Here is a 19,675-nt window from a genome sequence, read left to right as displayed (position 1 = left end):
ACCTGTGCATCTGGAACTCACCAGCCATCCGATAAATACGTGTTCCTTAGAAGAAAGGGACACAGCGCTGTCCAGGTTGGCTTGAGAAGGGGCTCTCTCCTCACTCTCCCTCACACTCCTCACTTCTTGCATAGGCTATGGTTTCTCCTTTGTTACTAGGGCTGCTTTCCCACCCCTTCACGCAAACATCCATTCCTTTGGGGAAGGCCCAGCCTAATTCCACGGTCCCTCATCTGCAATTCCAAGGTCTCCAATCCCTGAAAGTCAAGAGACGCATTTTTGTGTTGTGTTGTTTGCGGGTTTGGTGCCAAAAGTCATCTGGTGACAAAACCTGACCTAACTGGTGTGAAGCTACTTTATCCTCCCACATCCTTCGTGAGAACATTCATATTTTTGCTGTAGAAATACTGGCGGGTCCCGTTTAAGAGATGCTATCCAAGACCTCCCTGGGGATGTCTCAGAGTGCGTGGGACTTTCTGAATTTTAAAACCCCTTTGGCCTTAAGGGCTTGAGATAAGGACTTGAACAACTGGAGTAATCTCTCTGTTCTTTTGCAACAGATCTGTTCCAACGGAAGCGACTCGAAGATCTGAGATTCCCTGGCCCTTTCTTTCCATCTCAGCTAGGTGGGTCAGTGAGGGTGACAAGGAAAGCAAGGATAGAAATATGCTGAGCTGGAGAAAGAAGGGCTGACTTGGTATGATTCCAAGTGACTTGTGTAACCCATCGGAGGCTGAACTATAGAGGGCACCTGGTTCCCAAGAGCCCCCCCCCCCGCCAATAAGCTTTCAGGTAACTGAAACGACACACAGGAAATGTCTTGAGCTTTTAGAAAATGAAGCGCCACATAACCTTTCTGGTATTTTTTTTAAAGTAAGTGTGTTTTTTAAAGTAAGTGTGGAATAAATTAATCAGAAAACACTGTGTGTTCACGCCATGCCCAGTGTCATGCCAGCATCTGTGATGTGGTCAAGCATAAGGTGCAAACTCGGGACTTAAAGGGGCTTCCATTCTGATAGGATGACCAAGTTTTATGCATAAGAAAAATTAGAAAACTGGGCAGCGTGCATAATAGAGTACTAAGACGTTGACGACCAGCACCAGAGCCGAAGAGGCAAAGCTCACTGGCCAGAGCAGTTTGGGAAGGTGGTGAGGGAGGTGACACTTAGTTTGGGTGTCAGAAGATGAGAAAACATCTTAGGCAAGTGTCCCAGATAAGACTGGACTAGGTTTGTGGAAGGATGATATGGAGAGACTAGAGTGGAGAAGACTGGACTCAGAGTATTGGGAGGGGGCTGAACAGGATGGCTAGCGGTAAGGAGTGTGTTGAAAGAAAATGTATGTGTCTTAGTCTGCTTGTGTGGTCATAACGAAATGCCACACAGGGTGGCTTAGACAACAGAAATTCATTTTCTCACACCTGGAGGCCGGAAGTCCCAGATCAAAGCGCCAGCAGGTTTGGTTTCCTCAGAGGCCTTTCTCCTTGGCTCACAGATGGCCACTTCTGTCTGTGTCCTCACACGACCTTTCGTCGGTCCACGTGCAGAGGGAAGCCTCTGGTGTTTCTTTATTTTCTTATAAGGACACCAATCCCAAGGATTAGGGTTCTACCCTGTGACCTCATTTAGCCTTAATTACTTCCTTAAAGGTTCTATCTCCAAATACAGTCACATTGGAAGTCAAGGTTTCAACATATGAATTGGGGTTGGGGGAGGGGCAAATTTAGTCCCTAACAGTGTACCTGTGTCCCAGGAAAGCAAGGTGTGTCTGGGCAGTTTGTGAGGGCAAGATGTCTACAGTGAGACAGGCAGGACAGGGCTGGATTCTCCATGGACACAGCCATGAACTGAGTGAGGGACATGGAGGACATTAGAGGAATTCGAAATTATAGTACCTGGTCTGCCTGGTCCGCTGGCTCAGCCCTCACAAGTTCAAGTGCAGAAACCAGATTGCATTCCCTGGAGAACTTGCTGGAAAGAACGTCTCCATCATTTCCTGCATTTCTCTGTCCTTCCCCAGCACCTCTGGTCTGTTGCACCCTTCCTTGGCTGCAGGAAAGTGTGACATCATTACAGAGCTCTTTCATGCAGACAGCCTAGTCACATCTGGATGGCTAATGCTGATAATTACTGCACTGGTTACTAAATCTGTCGGGTTTAGGTGAGGTGAGCCTCCACAGCTGGGGCTGCTGGTCACAGCTTCGCCGGCAGAGAGAGGTGAGAACAAAAACCAAGAAAGGGGTGCTCAGGTGCTTGGGATTGAGTGAAACCGGTTATTACCAGTCACTTGGTATCTCCCTGAGCTGGAGTTTCTGGCTAAGGGATGCTCGTTGATCAGACAGAACATGACAACCTGCAACTTATCTCCACGCGAAGAGGATGGTGGGGACCAAGATTCAGAAACAAGTGTGGAGGTGGCCCCTTAGGTGCCAAGGCCGTCACCATATGACTCAGATGCCCTCTGGACGCGGTGGGAGCAATGATGTCACAGGGTGCAGGGCAGACTGGACTTCCTATGGAAAGAGCTGGGAATCAGGAGTGTCCTTAGGGCAAACTATTTGCTGCTAAGTGAAGGTTCTTAATTTGGGTCTTAGATGAAGTTTTAAGGATCCTTGAACCCCCTAACTTTGCATGGCAACATGTATACACCACGAACATTTTTCTAAGAAACAAGCCCATAACATTAATCAGAATCTTGAAAGTTTTGAGAGGTTTCTTTTGATCCCCGAAAGGGAAATGATTATAAGCCACCACCTTAGGCCCCCTAGAGAAACAGGCTGACGTTCGGCACAACCCCAGGAAAGACCTGAGATCCCTAATGATCGTGAGGTGATTCTCGGAGATGTGCTTGTATGTGTGTGTGGGGGGGGGGGGGTTACATGTGTTTGTATATCTTTCTAGAGGAAGGATTCAATAGTTTTTGCCACATTCTCAAAAGGGTCCACAACCCTCAAAGGATTAAGATCTTAAGCTAGTTCCAGGGCCCCAAAGTTAAAAAGATTGCCTATGTTTAGCTATTTTTTTTCTAGAGGACGATCACAGAGACCTGAGAACAGGCCAAAGTAGGCTTGGTAGTTCTACTCAAAATCTGGGGATAACTGGGGCCAGGGCTAGTTGGCAGGGGGCCTCCATTTAAAAAACAACAACAAAACCACAGGAATCCTTTTTAAGAGTTAAGTCCCCAGAAACAGAGAGACAGTCATAAAGGCATCCAGAGATGGGAAAAGTCCCAGCTCGCTCCCTTTCCGATGGCGTATCCCCAGGTCTTTCTCTCCCAGGGCCCCTTGCGTGCCCCAGCTTTCCGAAACCCAAAGACTTCACCCAAGAAAACTCACAATTCATTTAGTAAATCCTCACTGAGCGCCTACTCTGTGCCAAGCTCTATTCTAGGCGCAAAACAAAGGACTTGTCTTCAGAGTGTTATCGATCTAGGTCCGTTTCCTGCCCAGCACACGGGTATTTTGGGCACTGCTGACCTAGCGCGTTCTTCCCAAGCTTGGCCCGCGTGGCCCCTGGTCCGGGGAGGCCTAGACCATCCCGGGCACTGCGGCGGGCTGGGGGGGGTCGAGCAGGAGGTTAGCAGTACCTGTGAGCAGAGCGGTAAGGGAGGCTGGAAAGACCAGAGCCGGTGGGCCTGCTGGGAGACCCCGGATTAAGCTCAGCCCTCGCGCTGCTGGGGCGGGAGCACTGCGGGGTGGGGTAGGGGCACTGGCGGCGGCGGGCGGGGACCAGAGAGGAGGAGGGGACGCGGCCCGCCGCCGCCTCCGCCGCCGCGCTTGCTCTCCGAGCTGCGCTCGCCCGCTCCCCGCCCTCTGGGGGCCGTCGCGAAGCTCAGCTCTCCATACTGAGCAGTCCCCGGGAGGCACTCGGACACGTTCCCAGGCCGGATAAAGATCGGGTCTGCGCTCGCTCCGCAGCGCGAAATCTCGCCATCAGCGCGCCTTGCGCGGCCGCTCCGGCCCGGCGACGCCAGATCGCTATCGGCGCGGGGAAAGGCAAGGCTGCGCCGCCGCTCGCGCCGCCACCCTCGGCCCCGCGCGCTGGGGTGGCCGCGGGTCCCCGGGACCCCGGGTCTCGCCTCACTCCCCAACCCCCGGCCTTCCTTCTCCGCGCTTCCTCCCGAGGGACCCCCGCTTCCCGCCGACCCGGGCCCCCAGCGCCCGGCCAGGCGCCCTCGCCTCGCCCCTCCTCGCCAGGCGCCGCTGCCTCCTGAAGGTTACGCGACGCCGAGGCGGGGTGAGGGGGGCGCCCGCCCTCGCCGCCGCCCACCCCAGCGCCCGCCGCGCCGCACCGGGCCCGCCCGGCTGCCGGCTGCTGCCACCGCAATCCCGGCTCCTAAATCAGCGCGGGGAGGCGTCCCCTCCCCCACCGGCTGCCCGGGCTCCCCGCGCCGCGATTGGCCGCGCGGGCGCCCCCCGTCCGGGCCCCCCCCCCCCGCCCCAGCCGCCGCGCCATTGGCTGCGGGTCTCCGCCAGCCTTTACATAAGCCCGGGCGCGCTCGAGTGGAGTTGTATAAAGCGAGCGAGCGGTGGCGGGGCGGGAGGCTCGAGGCCAGCCCGGGACCGGGGCTGGGAGCTGGAAGGCGGCGGCGGCGGCGGCGGCAGCGAGCGCCCGCGCTCCGGCGCCCCCAGGCGGTGGGGCTGAGAGAGCCCGAAGATGGCTCCGAGCGCTGACCTCGGCGTGAGTACCCGCTCCCGGGCACCCACTCCCTCAGGCGGAGAAAGTTTCTCCCGCCCTGCGCGCCCCTCCCGACCCGCCCGCAGGGGTGGCGGCGACGGCGTCTGTGCTGCCAACTTACCGAGAGGCGCAGGACCCGACCGGTGCGCCGAGCCTCCCCCGCGGGCTGGGGGCGAGGCGGGCGCGGGGCTGGAGGTGGAGGAGAGGTGGCAGCTGGGGTGTGCGGACCACAGCCCGCCCCGCTGGCGGGGAAGGTGCTGGGGCGCGCTGGAGGTCAGCCGTTTGGGGAGGGGTCACTGGGGCGGCAAGGGGGGCGGAGCAGGTGAGGAGGGATGTGCCGCGGGTATCTTGGAGCCACCCAGCGGGGCTCAGCCTCGGGCCGGGGAAGCTACTGGCCTCGACCCGGTGACTATGCTGCCAGAATGGGGAAGAGCCCCGGGGAGCTGGAGCTTCTTCTCCGGGGAAGCCGAGGTCCTGGCACAGCGCTCGGTGGGCAGAGAGCTCCGGGAGCTAGCCCCGCGAGCGGCGTAGCTGCCAGCTGCCTTTGCTGGACCGAGGTGTGGTCTCCTCGCTCGCAGTCTGTCTCGGGCAAACCAGCTTCAGGCATTCCGGGGGAGCCGGGGATCCTTCTCCGCCCATGGGGGCACCTGGAGGCTTGGATGGGGCAGCAGGCCAGGCTTGGGGGCATGCCCAACAATGCAGCGCGCCTCTTCGCAGTACAGTAGTTGGGAGTCCTGGTTAGTCCCGTTTCTGCAGAAACCAACTCAAGAATCCAAAGTCATCCCAGCCTGGATGGGAGCCTCCCAGAGTGGTCTCGGAATGCTCCTGAGGTTGGGAGGGGGGCACTCCCCTTCCTCCGGGAATGACTAATGAATATTGCTGGCGGTGGTGGTGGGCTGGGCACCTAGTGTGGCTTCTGTGCGTCCCAGGAGGAGCTTCAGCTCTCCAGGCAGGACACATTCTTGAGTCACACTTGAGATGTCTTCTGAGATGGGTGCAGGACTTCTCAAGTGAAGCCAGGTGGAAAAGAAGGCAAAAAGGTTCCAAGAATAGGGGACAGCTCTGTAGTGCTGTTGAGAATCAGGCGAGAACTCAATGGGGGAAGAGAATTGCTCCTGATGGGAGATTTTTTTTACCCTGATGACTTGGGGCTGGGGATACCCAAGGCTGAATCAGAGCAAATTCAGAGTAATGCTGTACCTCACTTCAGCCATGAGGAAGGGGAGATGGAGGATGGAAAAGTGGGAATATGGCGGTTCTTCCAATAAACCTCTTGAGGAAGCATTTTCTCTCCCTCTGACTGAAGAACATCATTCTGGTAGCAGGTCCTAAAGTCAATTTAAGAAGCAATGAAGGGAGTTTAGGGTCTTGGTGCTGCCACAGTGGACCACAAGTAGAATATTCTGACTTGTAGTTGGTACTAATAGACTCTGGAGAAGGTCAAAGACATGCTGCTCAGTCGGGGTGTATCCTTCACCTGTACCCCATTCCTGAACACGGTGGGTGTTTTGGATTCCTAGGGGAGCTCCTTCAGCCTGGAGATCTCCTGTGGGGGTTATCAATCCATACCCCCAACCAGCTCCATCCTCCACCTGCGGTCAAAATTTTTCTGCTCCATTTCCCAACACCTTCTCTCCACTGGGGATTTGTGCAGGGAGATACCTCCTTGTTGCTCTTTCTTCCCTTCTCTCCATCTTCTTCCCTTCTTCCCATCTTTCTTCCCTTCTCTCCAACACCAGGTTGCACCTGGCGTTCTAAACCCTGATGTTTATTATTTGGCACCTTGGTGTTTGCTTAAGACGTCCTTTCGCTGCACAGGAGTGCCCCTGTGAATGTGTAGACCAAATGCCTGTGTCATTCTAGGGAGTCAAACCTAGACGGTTGTGGAGAGAGGACCACGGACCACAAAGGCAGTACTATGAAAGTGCTTATGACAGTCTCCTGTTCTCAGTCTTCTGGCTGCCTGCGGAGGTGATCAAGGTTAAAGGTGGAGCAGGCTCCTTGGTGTCCAGTAGGGGGCGCCAAAGGCACCCAGCTGGAGACCACTGACTTTCCCACTTCTTGCCCTTCACAGACCATGGTAACTAAACACTTTGGGCAAGCCCAGACCACAGCCCCCGACCCTCACCTTCATGGCGGGAGCCCTGCTACCACGGGTTTCCTGGATGTCAGTTGTTCCTTGTGATCTCAGGTGCAATGGGGCAGGTGAGCTGGTGCTCAGTCCCACCTGCTCTCTGAGACCATTCCTTTGCGCTTGGTTCTGGTGGGTCCTTTGAATTCGTTATGAGCCCACGGAGTCCAAGAACATTAGGGCTTGAAGGGAGGATCCTAGAAGAGAGGATCCTCAAAGAGCATCTAGTCCAACCTCATCCCTTCCCCAACACTCACATGCATACCTAATTTGCAGATGAGAAAGCTGAAGCCCAGTCAGGACCAGTGTGTGGCCCAAGGTCACATGGCTATTTGGTGGAAAACATTGGACTAGGTCTCAGGATTTCCAGCTCCCTACGCAGAGCTCTTTCCAATCCTGTGACCTGCTTCTTCTTTACCATGAAGATGGATGTGTGTTCTCAGCACACTATGTACTCATAATTGCTGACATTGGCAAATTAATAAATTTAGTAAATTTGGGGAAGTTTTCTTGGAATCAGTTATTCAGAGCGAGGAGCAGGTAAAGTTCTTGTAATGTACATATACAGGTAATAGAAATTCTGAATTGCTTTTTCCCTTCCGTCCACTATCTTATCTCGTTATTCCAAGCCGTCTTTTAGGCAGAAAGAAAGCAACTCCGCTTCTCAGTCCATGCATGCAGGCATTAGAAGAGCACAGTCCCTCGCTGTGGTCTTGGAAGCCAGGCCAGAGGGCTTCCTTTCTCTCACGAGGGCATGCCAGCGTAGGCTCTCCCAGTCCTGCATCCCACTGCTGCCTCTGGCACCCCCAGTACTCAGATCCTGAATGAAGTGGAGAGTTCCCAACTATTATTTGCCCCTTTCCCCATCTTTGCCGCTCCCAGCTCAAGGGCAGAGTGCTAGGACGTTCTGTTTTTGCAGAATCCTTGTATTAGGGCTTCTTGGGTGACCTGGAAGATACTGCCATTTCCCCTGCCCTTTTTCTGGTCTGTGAGTGTGACTGTCGACATCTGAGCTGGGCCCTGGGCAGGAGGAGGCTTGCTGAGTGGCCTGTGGACCACCCTTCCATTTCCTCTCCCCACTCTGTTCCTTTGCACACGGCATAGAGCTCCTCTGGGGTCCCCTCGGAGCAGCGGCCGACTCAGTGGCAACCCTCAGGAGGAACGAGTGCCGCCAAGCCAGAATTCTGAGAGCCAGATCCTCTTCTGTCCCTAAAGCTCATCCAAGGGATGCTTGTTACTGGGGAAGATGCTTGAGTTTCCTCTTCTCCTCCAGGCTCACAGGCAAGTTGGGTCTTAGTCTTCAGGGGGAGGAGGAAGGTAGTAAGATTACGTGGACCACCAGAGATCAACAGCCCCTCCTTTAGGAAGTGGGGTTCTGAGAGGGTGCGCTTGGGGTCTGAGCCAGCTCCTGGTTCTAGCTGAAGAAATGTGCCTGCATTCCCAGGGCTTGTTCTGGTCTGGATAAGGAGAGGAATGTAATTACATGAAGATGGCTAGAGCACAAGCTCTCTGGTGTTTTGTTGAATGAGAAGAGGACACAGAGTTTGAGAAGTGGCATTAGACCCTGAGAAAACAAGAAGTCACCCTTTTCATGAGCCCCACTAGGTGGCTGACTCTTCCCCTACTCTCATTGGGAAGGCAGCCCAGTGTAGTAGGAAGGATACAGGCTTAGAATCTGGCTCCCCCACTCACTGGCTTAGAGACCTTTGGCAAACCGCTTAACCTCTGCATGCCTCAGTTTCCTCCTTTGCAAAATGGTGAAGCTGACAACCCTGTGATAAGGGTAGGATAGTGAAGATGAAGGAAGACAGTCTTTAACATGCCTCTGCCCTTAGCAAGATGTAAGGAGGTATTCAGCTGGAAGAAGTTATTATTGCAGGATCACTGGGAACCACACTGAGTCTTCCTTTTCCAAGCAAGCGAGGCTGAGTGTCCAGATTTGCACATCGGTCCCTGCTCAAAGCAACATCTGGACTGATGGACAAGGCCTCCTCAGCAGGGCTCCCTCCTTGCCTTCTCCCCTCCCCCACCCTAGGGTTTTCATTTGGGGGTTCTGCCATACTTGGGGAAAAGAAATTTTACAGGTCCCAGGATAATTCTGAATGTGATGAAGGGCCCTGAGCTATTGATTCCTAAGGAAGGATCTTTGTGCTGGGAGAAGCCTTCCTCGGAGCCCAGTGATTTAAGAGTGCTGACAAATCCATGCTTCCTCAGCCTCCTGCAGGCTGCAGATACAGGCTTCCAGGCCAGCCAGGGCTCGGTGAGGGATTTCTGGGGAGCCTGGCTGGTTGCTTAGGGGACATAAACCTGTGAACTCTGCTTAGGAAAAAGTATGAAATCAATTGGTTCATTATCACACCCAACACACCCTGGGCCACTTAGGGCATTTAAGAAATGAGAAGCAGCAAAGGACTTGGAGGCTGCATTGGAAACGTAGACAGAGAGGTGTGAAGGGCTTGGCGACAGGAGGACATTTTGCTGCTGAACCACTCATGATCTTGACCTTATTGAAATCCTTTGGCAGCGACCAGAGGGCCTGCGTTGCCCCCCAGTCATTTGGCAGTGTCTGGAGACATCTTTGGTTGTCACCACTGGGCTAGGGAGGGCTAGTAACATCTAGTGGGGCAAGGCCAGGGATGAGGCTGAACATCCTACCATACGTAGGACAGCCCCCAGTGAAAAATTGGCCTAATATGTCAATAGTGTCAGGGCTGAGAAACCTGGGCCGGAGCATGGCCACATAGAATCGGAGCACACCGGAGGTGGGAGGGATTTCAGAAGTGTTCTCATCCGGCTCTCCCATTTCACAGCTCAGGACACTAGGACCCACAGAGGTGAAAAGACTTAGTGAGGGTCCTACAGCAAGCCAGCGGCCAAGCTCGTCTGGAACTCAGATCTCCTATTTGCTGAGACCGACTTACTCAAACTCTCTCAAAGATGTTGTGAAGATCAAATGGGAGCTGTGAAAACACTTGGAAAATTATAAAGAGACTATTATTAATATTGCTATTATTAAGAATTCGGGAGTTTGGAAAGTTCTATTTCTGGCTGTGCCACTGACTCATTGTGTAATATTGGGTGCCTCGTCCCCCCCACCCGCATGCCTCTCTGAGTGTGTGTGTGTGTGTGTGTGTGTGTGTGTGTGTATGTGTGGCTGGAGGAGGGGGAAAGTGATCTTAGCAAATAAGTATATCATAATCATTACCTTTAGAGAAAAGTCCAAAGATTTGCCCTTCAAAAACCCTAGCCACTTTTTTTAAAAAAGATAAAAATTTTCCTTGAAAGAAATCATGTTGGCTTCGTAAGAAGCAAAGCGTTTTCTTCTTGGAATAATTCCAGTACCCTTGCCCTGTAAGTTGGTTCCAGCCCAGGAAATCTGATCAACATCCGGAGGAGATACTGATATCGCCACAAATGACAACCGATTGGATTTGTCCCCACTCCCTCTGGGAAGCGGAGGGGGCAACTTCATTCTTTCCTGCTCAACCCTCTTGGCACAGGGAAGTTCTGCAAGGAACTTCACAGAGGGATGGGAAGGCGAGTCATTAATTAGTAAAACCTTGTTTACTTAACAGACATATTCTTAAAGATCTCTTTCAAGGGACATTTTGACATATTACTTTAATTAGCCACGAAAGAATTGCAAGTGCAGAGATTGTATAAAATGACACTTCCCGTTGTTTCTAGTTACTGTTATCTTCGTTTGCACCCAACAAGTACAGTGACAAGGTCACGGGAATCACTGCTGAGCTCAGGCTGTCCCATTGACCAGGGGAGGGACTGCAGGGACTTCCTCTCTAACAGCAATGTCCACCTGCCTGGAGAGCAGCCCCCAAGTGGAGGTTCTCCCTCGGCATCCCTGCCATACCCTATTTTGATGTCTGTCCATAAGGACCCCTCGTGTCAGACAAATCCTGGTTCAGCTGTCTAGATGGGGAACAGGCCTGGGAGCCCAATCCCAGCCTGCATGGGCAGAGGAGCTCTTGAAGGATTGGCAGGAGCAGCCTCTGTTGGTGCTTTTCACTGAAGGCCCATCTCTGGTCTTGCCCTCTGTGTGCTCAGGATTGGAGGTAGGAAGTCACTTGAGTCTCTCCTTAGAGGATCAAGGTTACACCCCAGTCCGTCCCTATAACAGAGGAGCTAAGCAGACAGGCCCTTTCCGTCTCTTGCAGACACACTGTCTAAAGGATGTCACACTCCCTTTCATCCTGGTCTCTAGGAACAGACTCTTCCTCAGAGATCGTAACCATGCACCTCTCAACGGAGAAGCTATGTATGTCCAAGGAGGCTTTGGCAAGTGGGGACACAAGAGTCCCTGAGAAGAAACACTGCCTTGTAAGCAGTGTCAGGAAAGCACTGTGTCTTTCATTCTCACCATGAACTCCATGCCTAGCGTGCTTGGCACATGCAAGAGCTCAGTGGGTACTTGGGTGGATTAACAGGTGAATGTAGGTGGCCATTCTGGCCCAGAGGTGACTCTAGGTATGACAGTGGATCTCCAAACTGGCCTGGATCAGCAAGGCCACTTTTCCTTCTCGCTCCTTCTTCCCAGCAGGCTCCAGAAACCCCGAGGTCCCGCTGCCCAGGCAGGGGTTGGGGAGCCCAGGCAGGGCCCACCCTGTGAGATGGTGGCCAGCTCCGAGCCCCGAGCAAGGCCCAGGTTCTCTTCCTCTTTCCCTCTCTCTGTGTGCTCTCTCCCCTTCCTCCCTCCTTCCCACCAGGCTACTGCAAGGAAGTGCAGCGCAGGTTTGCCTCACTCTAAGCTGAGAGAAGAGAGGATAATTTGGATTTCCACTGAAGACAGACTAGGGAGTGAATCACTACTTCGCAGGAAGATTCCCAGGGGCGTGCTTCTAAATAGCAAGGTCTGTTAATACACTTGAAGTGACTTAGAGGGGAAAAAGGCAACAAACTCTGACCCATAGACTCTCAGGCCTGGAAAAGCACTTGGGAGGTCATCCAGTGCCACGCCACGCTGCTGCCCCAGGATGCCCACATCCCTTCTGTGAGACTCTCACTCGCTCTTCAGAAGCACCGTCTGTCTGTCCTGCAGCCTGCTGCCCCAAACCTAAAACGCTCTTCCTGCGGTGCGTGGCTGACCATGTGATCATGTTGCAGCCCACTTCACACCCTCTCCTATGGCATGACTCCAGGCTCCTTGCCTTGGCATAACGGGAAGGCCCTACAGGCCCCAGCGGCCACCTCCACTTTCTCCCGCACCCTGCGCCCCACACCCTGGACACTGCATTCCAGCAACCCCCACGTTTGCCGTGTCCACTAAAGCTGTGTCACAGCCACTCCATGATCCACATGGAATGCGGGTCCCGTGGAATCTCCATTCTCCTTTGCTCCTGCCCTTACCCCCACGTCACTAGCCACCCCCCCCCCGCCCCCGCACTTCAGCCGTCTTGCTGTTCTGAGCTTCTCCCTGTGCATGGGTCTCACCACCGGTAGACCGCGAGTTCCTGGAGGTCAGGAGCCAGGCCTCAGGTGTCCCTTCCAACCTGGCCCCTGGGCGTGTCCTGACTGAGTATGCCTGGGTGGAAGTCAGGAAATTGAGGAGTAGTGTTGGGAAAGCAGCACTGAAGAAGTCAGCGAGCTCCACTGGGCTCCCCAGACAAATTAGTCATGGAAGCAAGCCTATTCCTTGAAGTCTGACAGTCTCAAGTGTTCCATCCAGTTTCTGGCCCCTACTCCTGGAAGGGGAGTCCCTAGTGGGCCCGGGTGCCCCCTCCTGAGCTGCGTTCTTCTGGCCCACAGACAGCCGTTGGCCGTGGTCTTAGCGCAATCACTGTTGCCCTCCCCTGCCACAGACGGACCTCCTGTCAGCCGGGCACCACGCTCAGCACGGAACGGGCATCATTCCATACCGTTGCCCCTTCCACAGACAGGGAAGTCTCGGATTTTCGTGATGCTCTAGCAGGATCCACTGCACCTGGTGCACAGGGCTGGGAGATGCCATTCGTGTGCTCACTCACAGTAACCCAGGTTCATTAGCCTGCTGGTCTCCGGGGCACCTCCTTCCCGGGGCCCCTGAGTTTTCACCTGCCTTCTCTGGAGCAGGAGCCAGTCTGCCCTCTGCCGGGGAGTGCGGCTGCTGGCAGCACGTGGTGCTTCCCCAGGTAGCGGGAGAGAAGAGGAAGCCTGCTACTTTCTGGGTGCTGGGGAAGACGCAGAGGACGGGTGGCCCCTGGGGGCAGGGAGGGGCAGAAATTCTAGCATTTGGCGACGCAGAGGACCTGGCCAGAGACAAGGTGGAGAGACACCCATGATGGAGGCCTCGGAGCATATACGCCACGGGGCAAGGTCTTTGTTCCCAGCTGTTCTCCCAGCGTTGGGCACAGGGCCTGCTACAGTGTGGGTGCATGGGGATACGGAGTGAGTAATGGCCGAGGGAAGGGCACCTCCAGACCTCCAGCTTTCTCCCCCACTCAGGCCCAGGGTTTGCTTCCCAGCCAGAGTCCCATCTTCCAGCTGCATCATCCCATGGCTTCTCCACACCCCATGGCTACAGCGGTCTTTCTAACACACCCTTCCACCCCTGGCTGCTGTGGCTCACCAGGCTACCCCCCTTCTCCATCCTCTTTCCCAGAGGTTGTCCTGCCCCATCCCGTGCTCCCACCACACAGAGCCTCACTGCATGACACAAGCTGTTTGTCCACATGCTCTGCTGTCCCCTCAGCCCGGGGACACTTCCTCCACCTTGTCCCCTCGGTCAGCTCACCGCCGCCGCCCCTCTCTTGGCTCTCCCTCAGCTCCCCTGGATGGGGGGTGTTTGCTCCTTCCAGTGGGTTTCCATCTCACCTGCTCTAAGACAAGTTCGTTATAGCAGAGCGTCCAAGAACTCTAGTTCCAGAGCCAGGGGGCTTAGACACAGAATCTGGTTCCACCACACCCTAGCTTTGTGACCTTCAGCAGGTTACTTAACGTCTCCATGCCTTAGTCTCCTCATCTATGAAATGGGGTCCATAATAAAACCCACCTCACAAGGTTACTGTGAGGACTGGAGGAGATCATCTGTGCAAAGGGGGAGAGTAGCGCCTGGCACCCAGTCGGGAGTAGACAAGCGTCACTATTACTACCTACTCCTCATATAGGACTTGTTACACAAAATTGCAGTGAAAACCCTTCTGCCTGGTATCCAGAGTCCCATGAATTAAGTGGAAGAGAGATGGAATCAGTTCTGAGATTAGAAATGGAGCTCTGACAGGCGTGTAGAAGTGGGTGAGGTGAGAGGAAGGGGGTAGTTAGCAAGTATTGCCACAGTTCGGGGGAAGGGTAGAGGGGTGCATCTCCAGCAGTGGGGTTGGGAAGACTGGGCACTTTTGAGAAGTATTCATGGAACACAATGGACGTGGTGATCCAGCGATTGTGGGGAAGGAGGAAGACGCAAGAACCCATTGTGACACCAGATTTCCAACCTGAGTGACGGTGTTGGGGTTCAAAGGGGCCCAGTGAATAACATCCCCCTTCCCTACTCAGATTCAGGACCAACTGAAAGAGAGAAAGGGGGAGGAAGAAGGGAGGAGAGAGGGAAGTCTCAGACACCTTCCATACTGATACAGCTGTTTGGAAGGCCTGGCTTCAGAGTGGGCTCCCTGTGGAGGGGGAGCAGGGGCTGAGCCTCAGCCCGTGGCGGAGAGTGGTCTCTGTCAGGAGGCAGGTCCAGAAAGGGCTCTCCTGCATGGTTCTTGCACACTGAGCAGTCTGGGAGACCCTGCTGCAGCCCTCAGGAGGAGGATTCTGGAAGGAGAGAGGCCAGGAATATGGCGCTGGTCCTGGAGGTTCTCAAGCTCACGCTCTTGATGCTTTGGGCTAGATAATTCTTTGTTTGGCTGGCTGTTCTGTGCACTGTATGAAGTTTGGCATTCTACCCTCTGAATGCCAGTAGCATTCCCTTCCCTGGTTGTGTGAACCAGAACTGTCTCCAGACATGGACAGGTATCCCGGGAGGGAGGGTAGGGGGAGCAAAATTGCCCCCACCTGAGAACCCATGCTCTAGTCGAGTGGAAGGTCCTCTGGAAGCAAACCTCAGGAGTGGGAAATAAATGCTTCCTCCCCACCCCTGACCCGGGGATCGGGGCCTTGATAGGGAGTGTAAGAAGGGCAGGCTGGGGTGATCGCTGGGTCCTCCACACCTCTGGCTCTATTCTCTGGATGCTCTCCCTTCCCTCCTGCCCCTCCTATCCAGCTGCCTTCTGAGCATCCTTCAGCTTAATTTGTGGCAACACCCCCTACCTCTTCAGAAGCAGTCCGGGTCTCTGCCCTGCCCCCAGCTCCCTTAGTGATTTCTTTGTGCTTTCGCCTCCAACCCCCTCCCCCTGTACAGGTACAGCACATGTTGACTAAGTTTCTCCCTGTGACCCCAGCACCGACAGCAGGATCCCAGGGTCTACGGGGATTGTCACTGTGGGCAAAGGAACCAAGACAACTTCTGGTAGCCCTTCTCCAAAGATGCCTTGGTTCCAGTCACTCCTGGGTGGGGCTTGGCCTCTGCGGGACGGAGTGTTCCCGCGGCTGCCTTACTCCCCAGAGCCGCTGCCCCCCATAGTGTCTGGAAAGGGTCAGTGTTCCATGCTCATTTCTAACTTCTGAAGCATTTGGGGCTCTTTTGTCGAGTGAGACTCTGCCCCCCTACAGTGTCTGGAAAAGGTCTGTGCTCCCGGCTCATTCTCAACATCTGAAGCATTCAGGTCTCTTGCTTTTGTGAGAGCTTGGGGTGGTGTCCTTGGCTCTTTCGATAATTGCTAAGGAACTGCTTGCCCTGGAAATTGCCCTGGAAGCTTCCCCCCACAGCTGCCTGACCCCACTCCGAGATCTGGGTTGCTTGGTTACCAGCTTTCAGACCCAGTTCAGGAAAGTCCCAAGGCCACAGAAGACTGAGTCTGGCTGCATGTGACCCGCCTCATAGCCAATGTCTATAGACTATCTGACCCAACACTATCGTGTAGCAAGACGGGGAACAAGCAGTGAGCGCAGCCCGGCCTGGCCCCCAACAGGTGTCCGCGAGCTCACCTAACCCTTGAAACCTTGGTGTGTCCTCTGCTTCCCATGTCACAGGTGACGACACTGAAGAGCTGACCGATGGAGGAACGTGCCCAAGGTCACTACCTAGTTGATGGGGATTGTGGGGGTGGGGACACTTGAGATCTAAATCCAGGTCCCTGACTCCACGCTTTGGGGTTCCCCCCTCTTTTTATCCCACTAAGGACTGTTCAAGAAGTTTGCTTATGGATCCTTTTTTAAAATCATTACAAAGCAATCTTCTCACTGCCTGAACCACAAGTCCTAGCATCCCTTCCCCTTGTTAAGCCAGACCCCTCCCGGCCTCCTCCCCACACCTCCCCTGCAGGAGCAGCCCACGTTCCTTACCGAGGCTCCGGGTGCTCTGGCCCTGTGCCCCTTGGCCCAAGCTCTGCCTTTGGTACTTAGCCTCGCCTCCTCCAGGCTGCTTGGCCCTGGGTGTCCTCCCTCCACACCTACTGCTTAACCTCTGACTCCACGCCACTCAGCGGGTTCAAGAACATAGTAGGTGCCTCATGCCCAAGCATTCAAGAAAACAAAAACTTTCAGTTCAACCTGCTTTTTGATCCTATGTTTAACTTTTCCACGCTCTCCCCAAAGATTCAGATGTTGACGGTGGTGTGACAGGAGGTTTCTCAGGTCAGCCATGTAAAATGTGAGGTCACTCCCGGTGCCTGCAGCCCTTCTGTTTCATGCAGTCCCAGCCTGCTCTGCTTTCTTCCCCAAACTCCCAACCTCACCTCTTCCGGTGACATTCTCTAGCTAAAAGTAGGTTTTCTTCATGTACTTCAACAAGCTGGTTGAGGACATTTGAGGAGTAGAAACATTTTTCACTTTAAAGCCGAGCGCAGCTTACACTCCCAGATCTTGAGGACGTGAGTCTAGAGCCATGGTTCTCAGCCCAGGCTGTCCATCAGCATCGTCTGGGGAGCTTCTAGAAATACGCAGCGCCTGAGCCCCGCCCCAGATCAATTCAATCAGAACCTGGGTGAAGGGGGCACCTGGGTGGCTCAGTGGGTTAGAGCCTCTGCCTTCGGCTCGGGTCATGGTCTCAGGGTTCTGGGATCAAGCCCCTCATCGGGCTCTCTGCTCAGCGGGGAGCCTGCTCCCTCCTCTCTCCCTGCCTGCCTCTCTGACTACTTGTGATATCTGTCTATCAAATGAATAAAATCTTTCAAAAAAAAAAAGAAAAGAAAAGAAACTGGGTGAAGGACCTGGGCCATGTTGTATTTTGAAATACTCCCAGGTGAGTTCTGTGGGCCAGCTGGGGTTTAGAGCCTTGGTCTAGAGCCTTGCTACTAAAAGTGAAGTCTGCAGAGGCCTCATGTGATGCTCTGTGAGAGTATAGAAACTGAGCCCCACTGCAGACATACCAAATCAGAATGTGCATTTTGCCCAAGACCTTCAGGTAATTTGTAAGCACGTTACAGTTTGAGAAGCCTTGCTTTAGGCAAAGAAGAGTTTTTAAATAACTCTATGACAAGTGGCAAGTCATTTCTGCTGATTCATATTATCACTTGGGCATATTCAACATTTAACAAACATTAATTAAGCACTAACTAGTACTAGGCACTATGATGATTTTTAAGAACACATTGGCGAGCCTCTCTGTCTTAGCGGCAAATTCCTGCCCATAACCCATTTTCTCTAGGCTGTGGCATTTGATGATAGCCATCCCTTTTCTCCTGGACCTGACCCCCCACCCCTCCAGTTCCAACCCTTACCCTCTTCTCACTTTCTGGTAAAAACTGGAACCAGAATCCTTCTTTGTCCCCTCATATTAAGTATGGTAATTTAACTTGGAGCTGAAGACAGCTAGGACTTTGAGCGTATACGGGTAAAAGGAGCCTGCAGCTCTGAGGATTGCATAACCCTCCATTGATTTCAGCTCCTTAGATCTAGAGAGTGAGAAGCAGGTTCCTGAAATAATCACATCCCTTCTCTGTAGTATATACCCTGGTTTCTTGACTGGGAGCTATAGTGCAGAACCTCACTGTTCAGTGTGTAACTTGCAGACCAGGATCCCTAGCATCACCTGGGAACTTGTTAGAAATCAAGAATGTTGGACCCTAATACAGATCTAGTGGATCAGAAGCTGCAATTGAACAAGATTGCCAGATGATTCACATACACATTACAGTCTGAGAAGCACTGGTATAGAACAGTGTTTCTTAAATTTTGCAACATATTATAATCACATGGGGGAGCTTTTAGAACTCTGATGTGCCCCTGCTGCACCCTGTGCCAGTTAAGTGAGACTGTCTTGGTGTTAGACAAGATACCTGGTATCTAAATTTACCATGTTAGCCATTTTTAAGTGTACAGTTCAGTGACATTGGGCACATCCACGTGGGCGTGCAACCATCCCCACCACCCATCTCCACACTGAAACTCTGTGTCCATTAAACACTAACTCCCTGCTCCTCCTCCCTGCATCAGCCTCTGACAACCACCCTTCTGTTTTCTGTGTCTGTGAATAGGACTACCCTATGTACTGCATCTAAGTGGCATTACAGAGTCCATGTCCTTCTGTGACTGGCTTATTTCACTCAGCACAATGTCTTCATGGTTCATCTATGTCACAGCGTGTGTCAGAACAGTCTTCCTTTTTAAAGGTTATAGCATTCCATTCTAGGTATAGACCACATCTCGTTTACCGTTGAGCTGTCGAAGGACTCTTGGGTGGCTTCCACATTTTGGCTCTTGTGAATAATGATGCTTTGAACGTGGGTGTACAAGAATCTGTTTGAGCCCCTTCTTTCACTTCTTTCCAGTGTAAACCCAGAAGTGGGATTGCCAGATCACATGGAAGTTGTATTGGGGGGGTGGTTGTTTGTTTTTTTTTAGGAACTCTTGCACAGTGAATTTCCACAATAGCTATGCCATTTTACATTCCTGCCAGTAGTGCTCAAGGGTCTTAGTTCTCCACATCTTCACGAATGACTGCCATTTTCTGGTGTTTTTTGTTTTGTTTTGTTTTACTATCTCCATCCTAATGGATATGAGTGGTATCTTATTGTAGTTTCGATTTGCATTTCCCTAATGATTACTCTTGTTGAGCATCTTTTTCATATTTATTGGCCATTTGTATATACCTTCTTTGGAGAAATGTCTATTCAAGTCCCTTGCCCATTTTTAATTGGGTTTTTTATTGTTGTTGATTTGTAGGAACTCTTTATATATTCTGGATATTAATCCCTTATCAGATAAACAATTTGCAAATATTTTCTGTCATTCTGTGGGTTGCCTTTTCACTGTCTGCAGTGTTCTTTGATGTACAAAAGCTTTAAATTTTGAGATAATCCTTTTTATCTATATTTTCTTTTGTTGTGTGCTTTTGGTGTCATATCCAAGAAATCATTGTCAGACAACAGTATTTAAAAAAAGAAAACAAGGGATGCCTAGGTGGCTCAGTTGGTTAAGCGGCTGCCTTCGCCTGAGGTCATGATCCCAGCGTCCTGGGATCGAGTCCCACATCGGGCTCCTTGCTCAGCAGGGAGCCTGCTTGTCTCTCTGCCTCTGCCTGCCACCCTGTCTGCCTGTGCTCTCTCTCCTTCTCTCTCTCTGACTAATAAATAAATAAAACCTTAAAAAAAAAAAAAAAGAAAAGAAAACAAAATTCCCCAAATGATTCCAGTGTATAGCTCCAGCTGAGCAGTGTTTCTCAAACTTTAATGTGCATTCACATCACCTGAAGTCTTATTAAAATGCATATTCTTATTTATTAGGTCTAGGGTGGGGCCCAAGATCCTGCTTGTTAACAAACTCTTAGCTGGTATTGAGGCTCCAGGTCTGGGAACCAGTCTAAGTAGTCAAGGTACAGAGAAGCCCTTCCATGATTTCT

The 19,675-nt window shown here is 52.7% G+C and overlaps 1 protein-coding gene across 4 annotated transcripts in view; it reads left to right on the top strand.

The window, feature by feature from the left end:
• Window positions 1-4,512: 4,512 nt before the first annotated feature.
• The window catches only part of CRTAC1 (cartilage acidic protein 1), a 150,034-nt gene continuing 134,871 nt past the window's right edge, over window positions 4,513-19,675 (top strand). For all 4 annotated transcript variants that reach the window (XM_047701427.1, XM_047701431.1, XM_047701430.1 and 1 more), the window contains exon 1: window positions 4,513-4,679. In XM_047701427.1, coding sequence (XP_047557383.1) covers window positions 4,656-4,679 — 24 coding nt within the window. In that variant the 5' untranslated portion in view covers window positions 4,513-4,655. The remainder of the gene's footprint in view (window positions 4,680-19,675) is intronic.

The sequence above is a fragment of the Lutra lutra genome, chromosome 14 (assembly GCF_902655055.1).
Source record: "Lutra lutra chromosome 14, mLutLut1.2, whole genome shotgun sequence".
NCBI lineage: Eukaryota > Metazoa > Chordata > Mammalia > Carnivora > Mustelidae > Lutra > Lutra lutra.
Note: the sequence above shows the minus strand (reverse complement) of the source record. Positions and strands in the feature narration are given on the sequence as shown.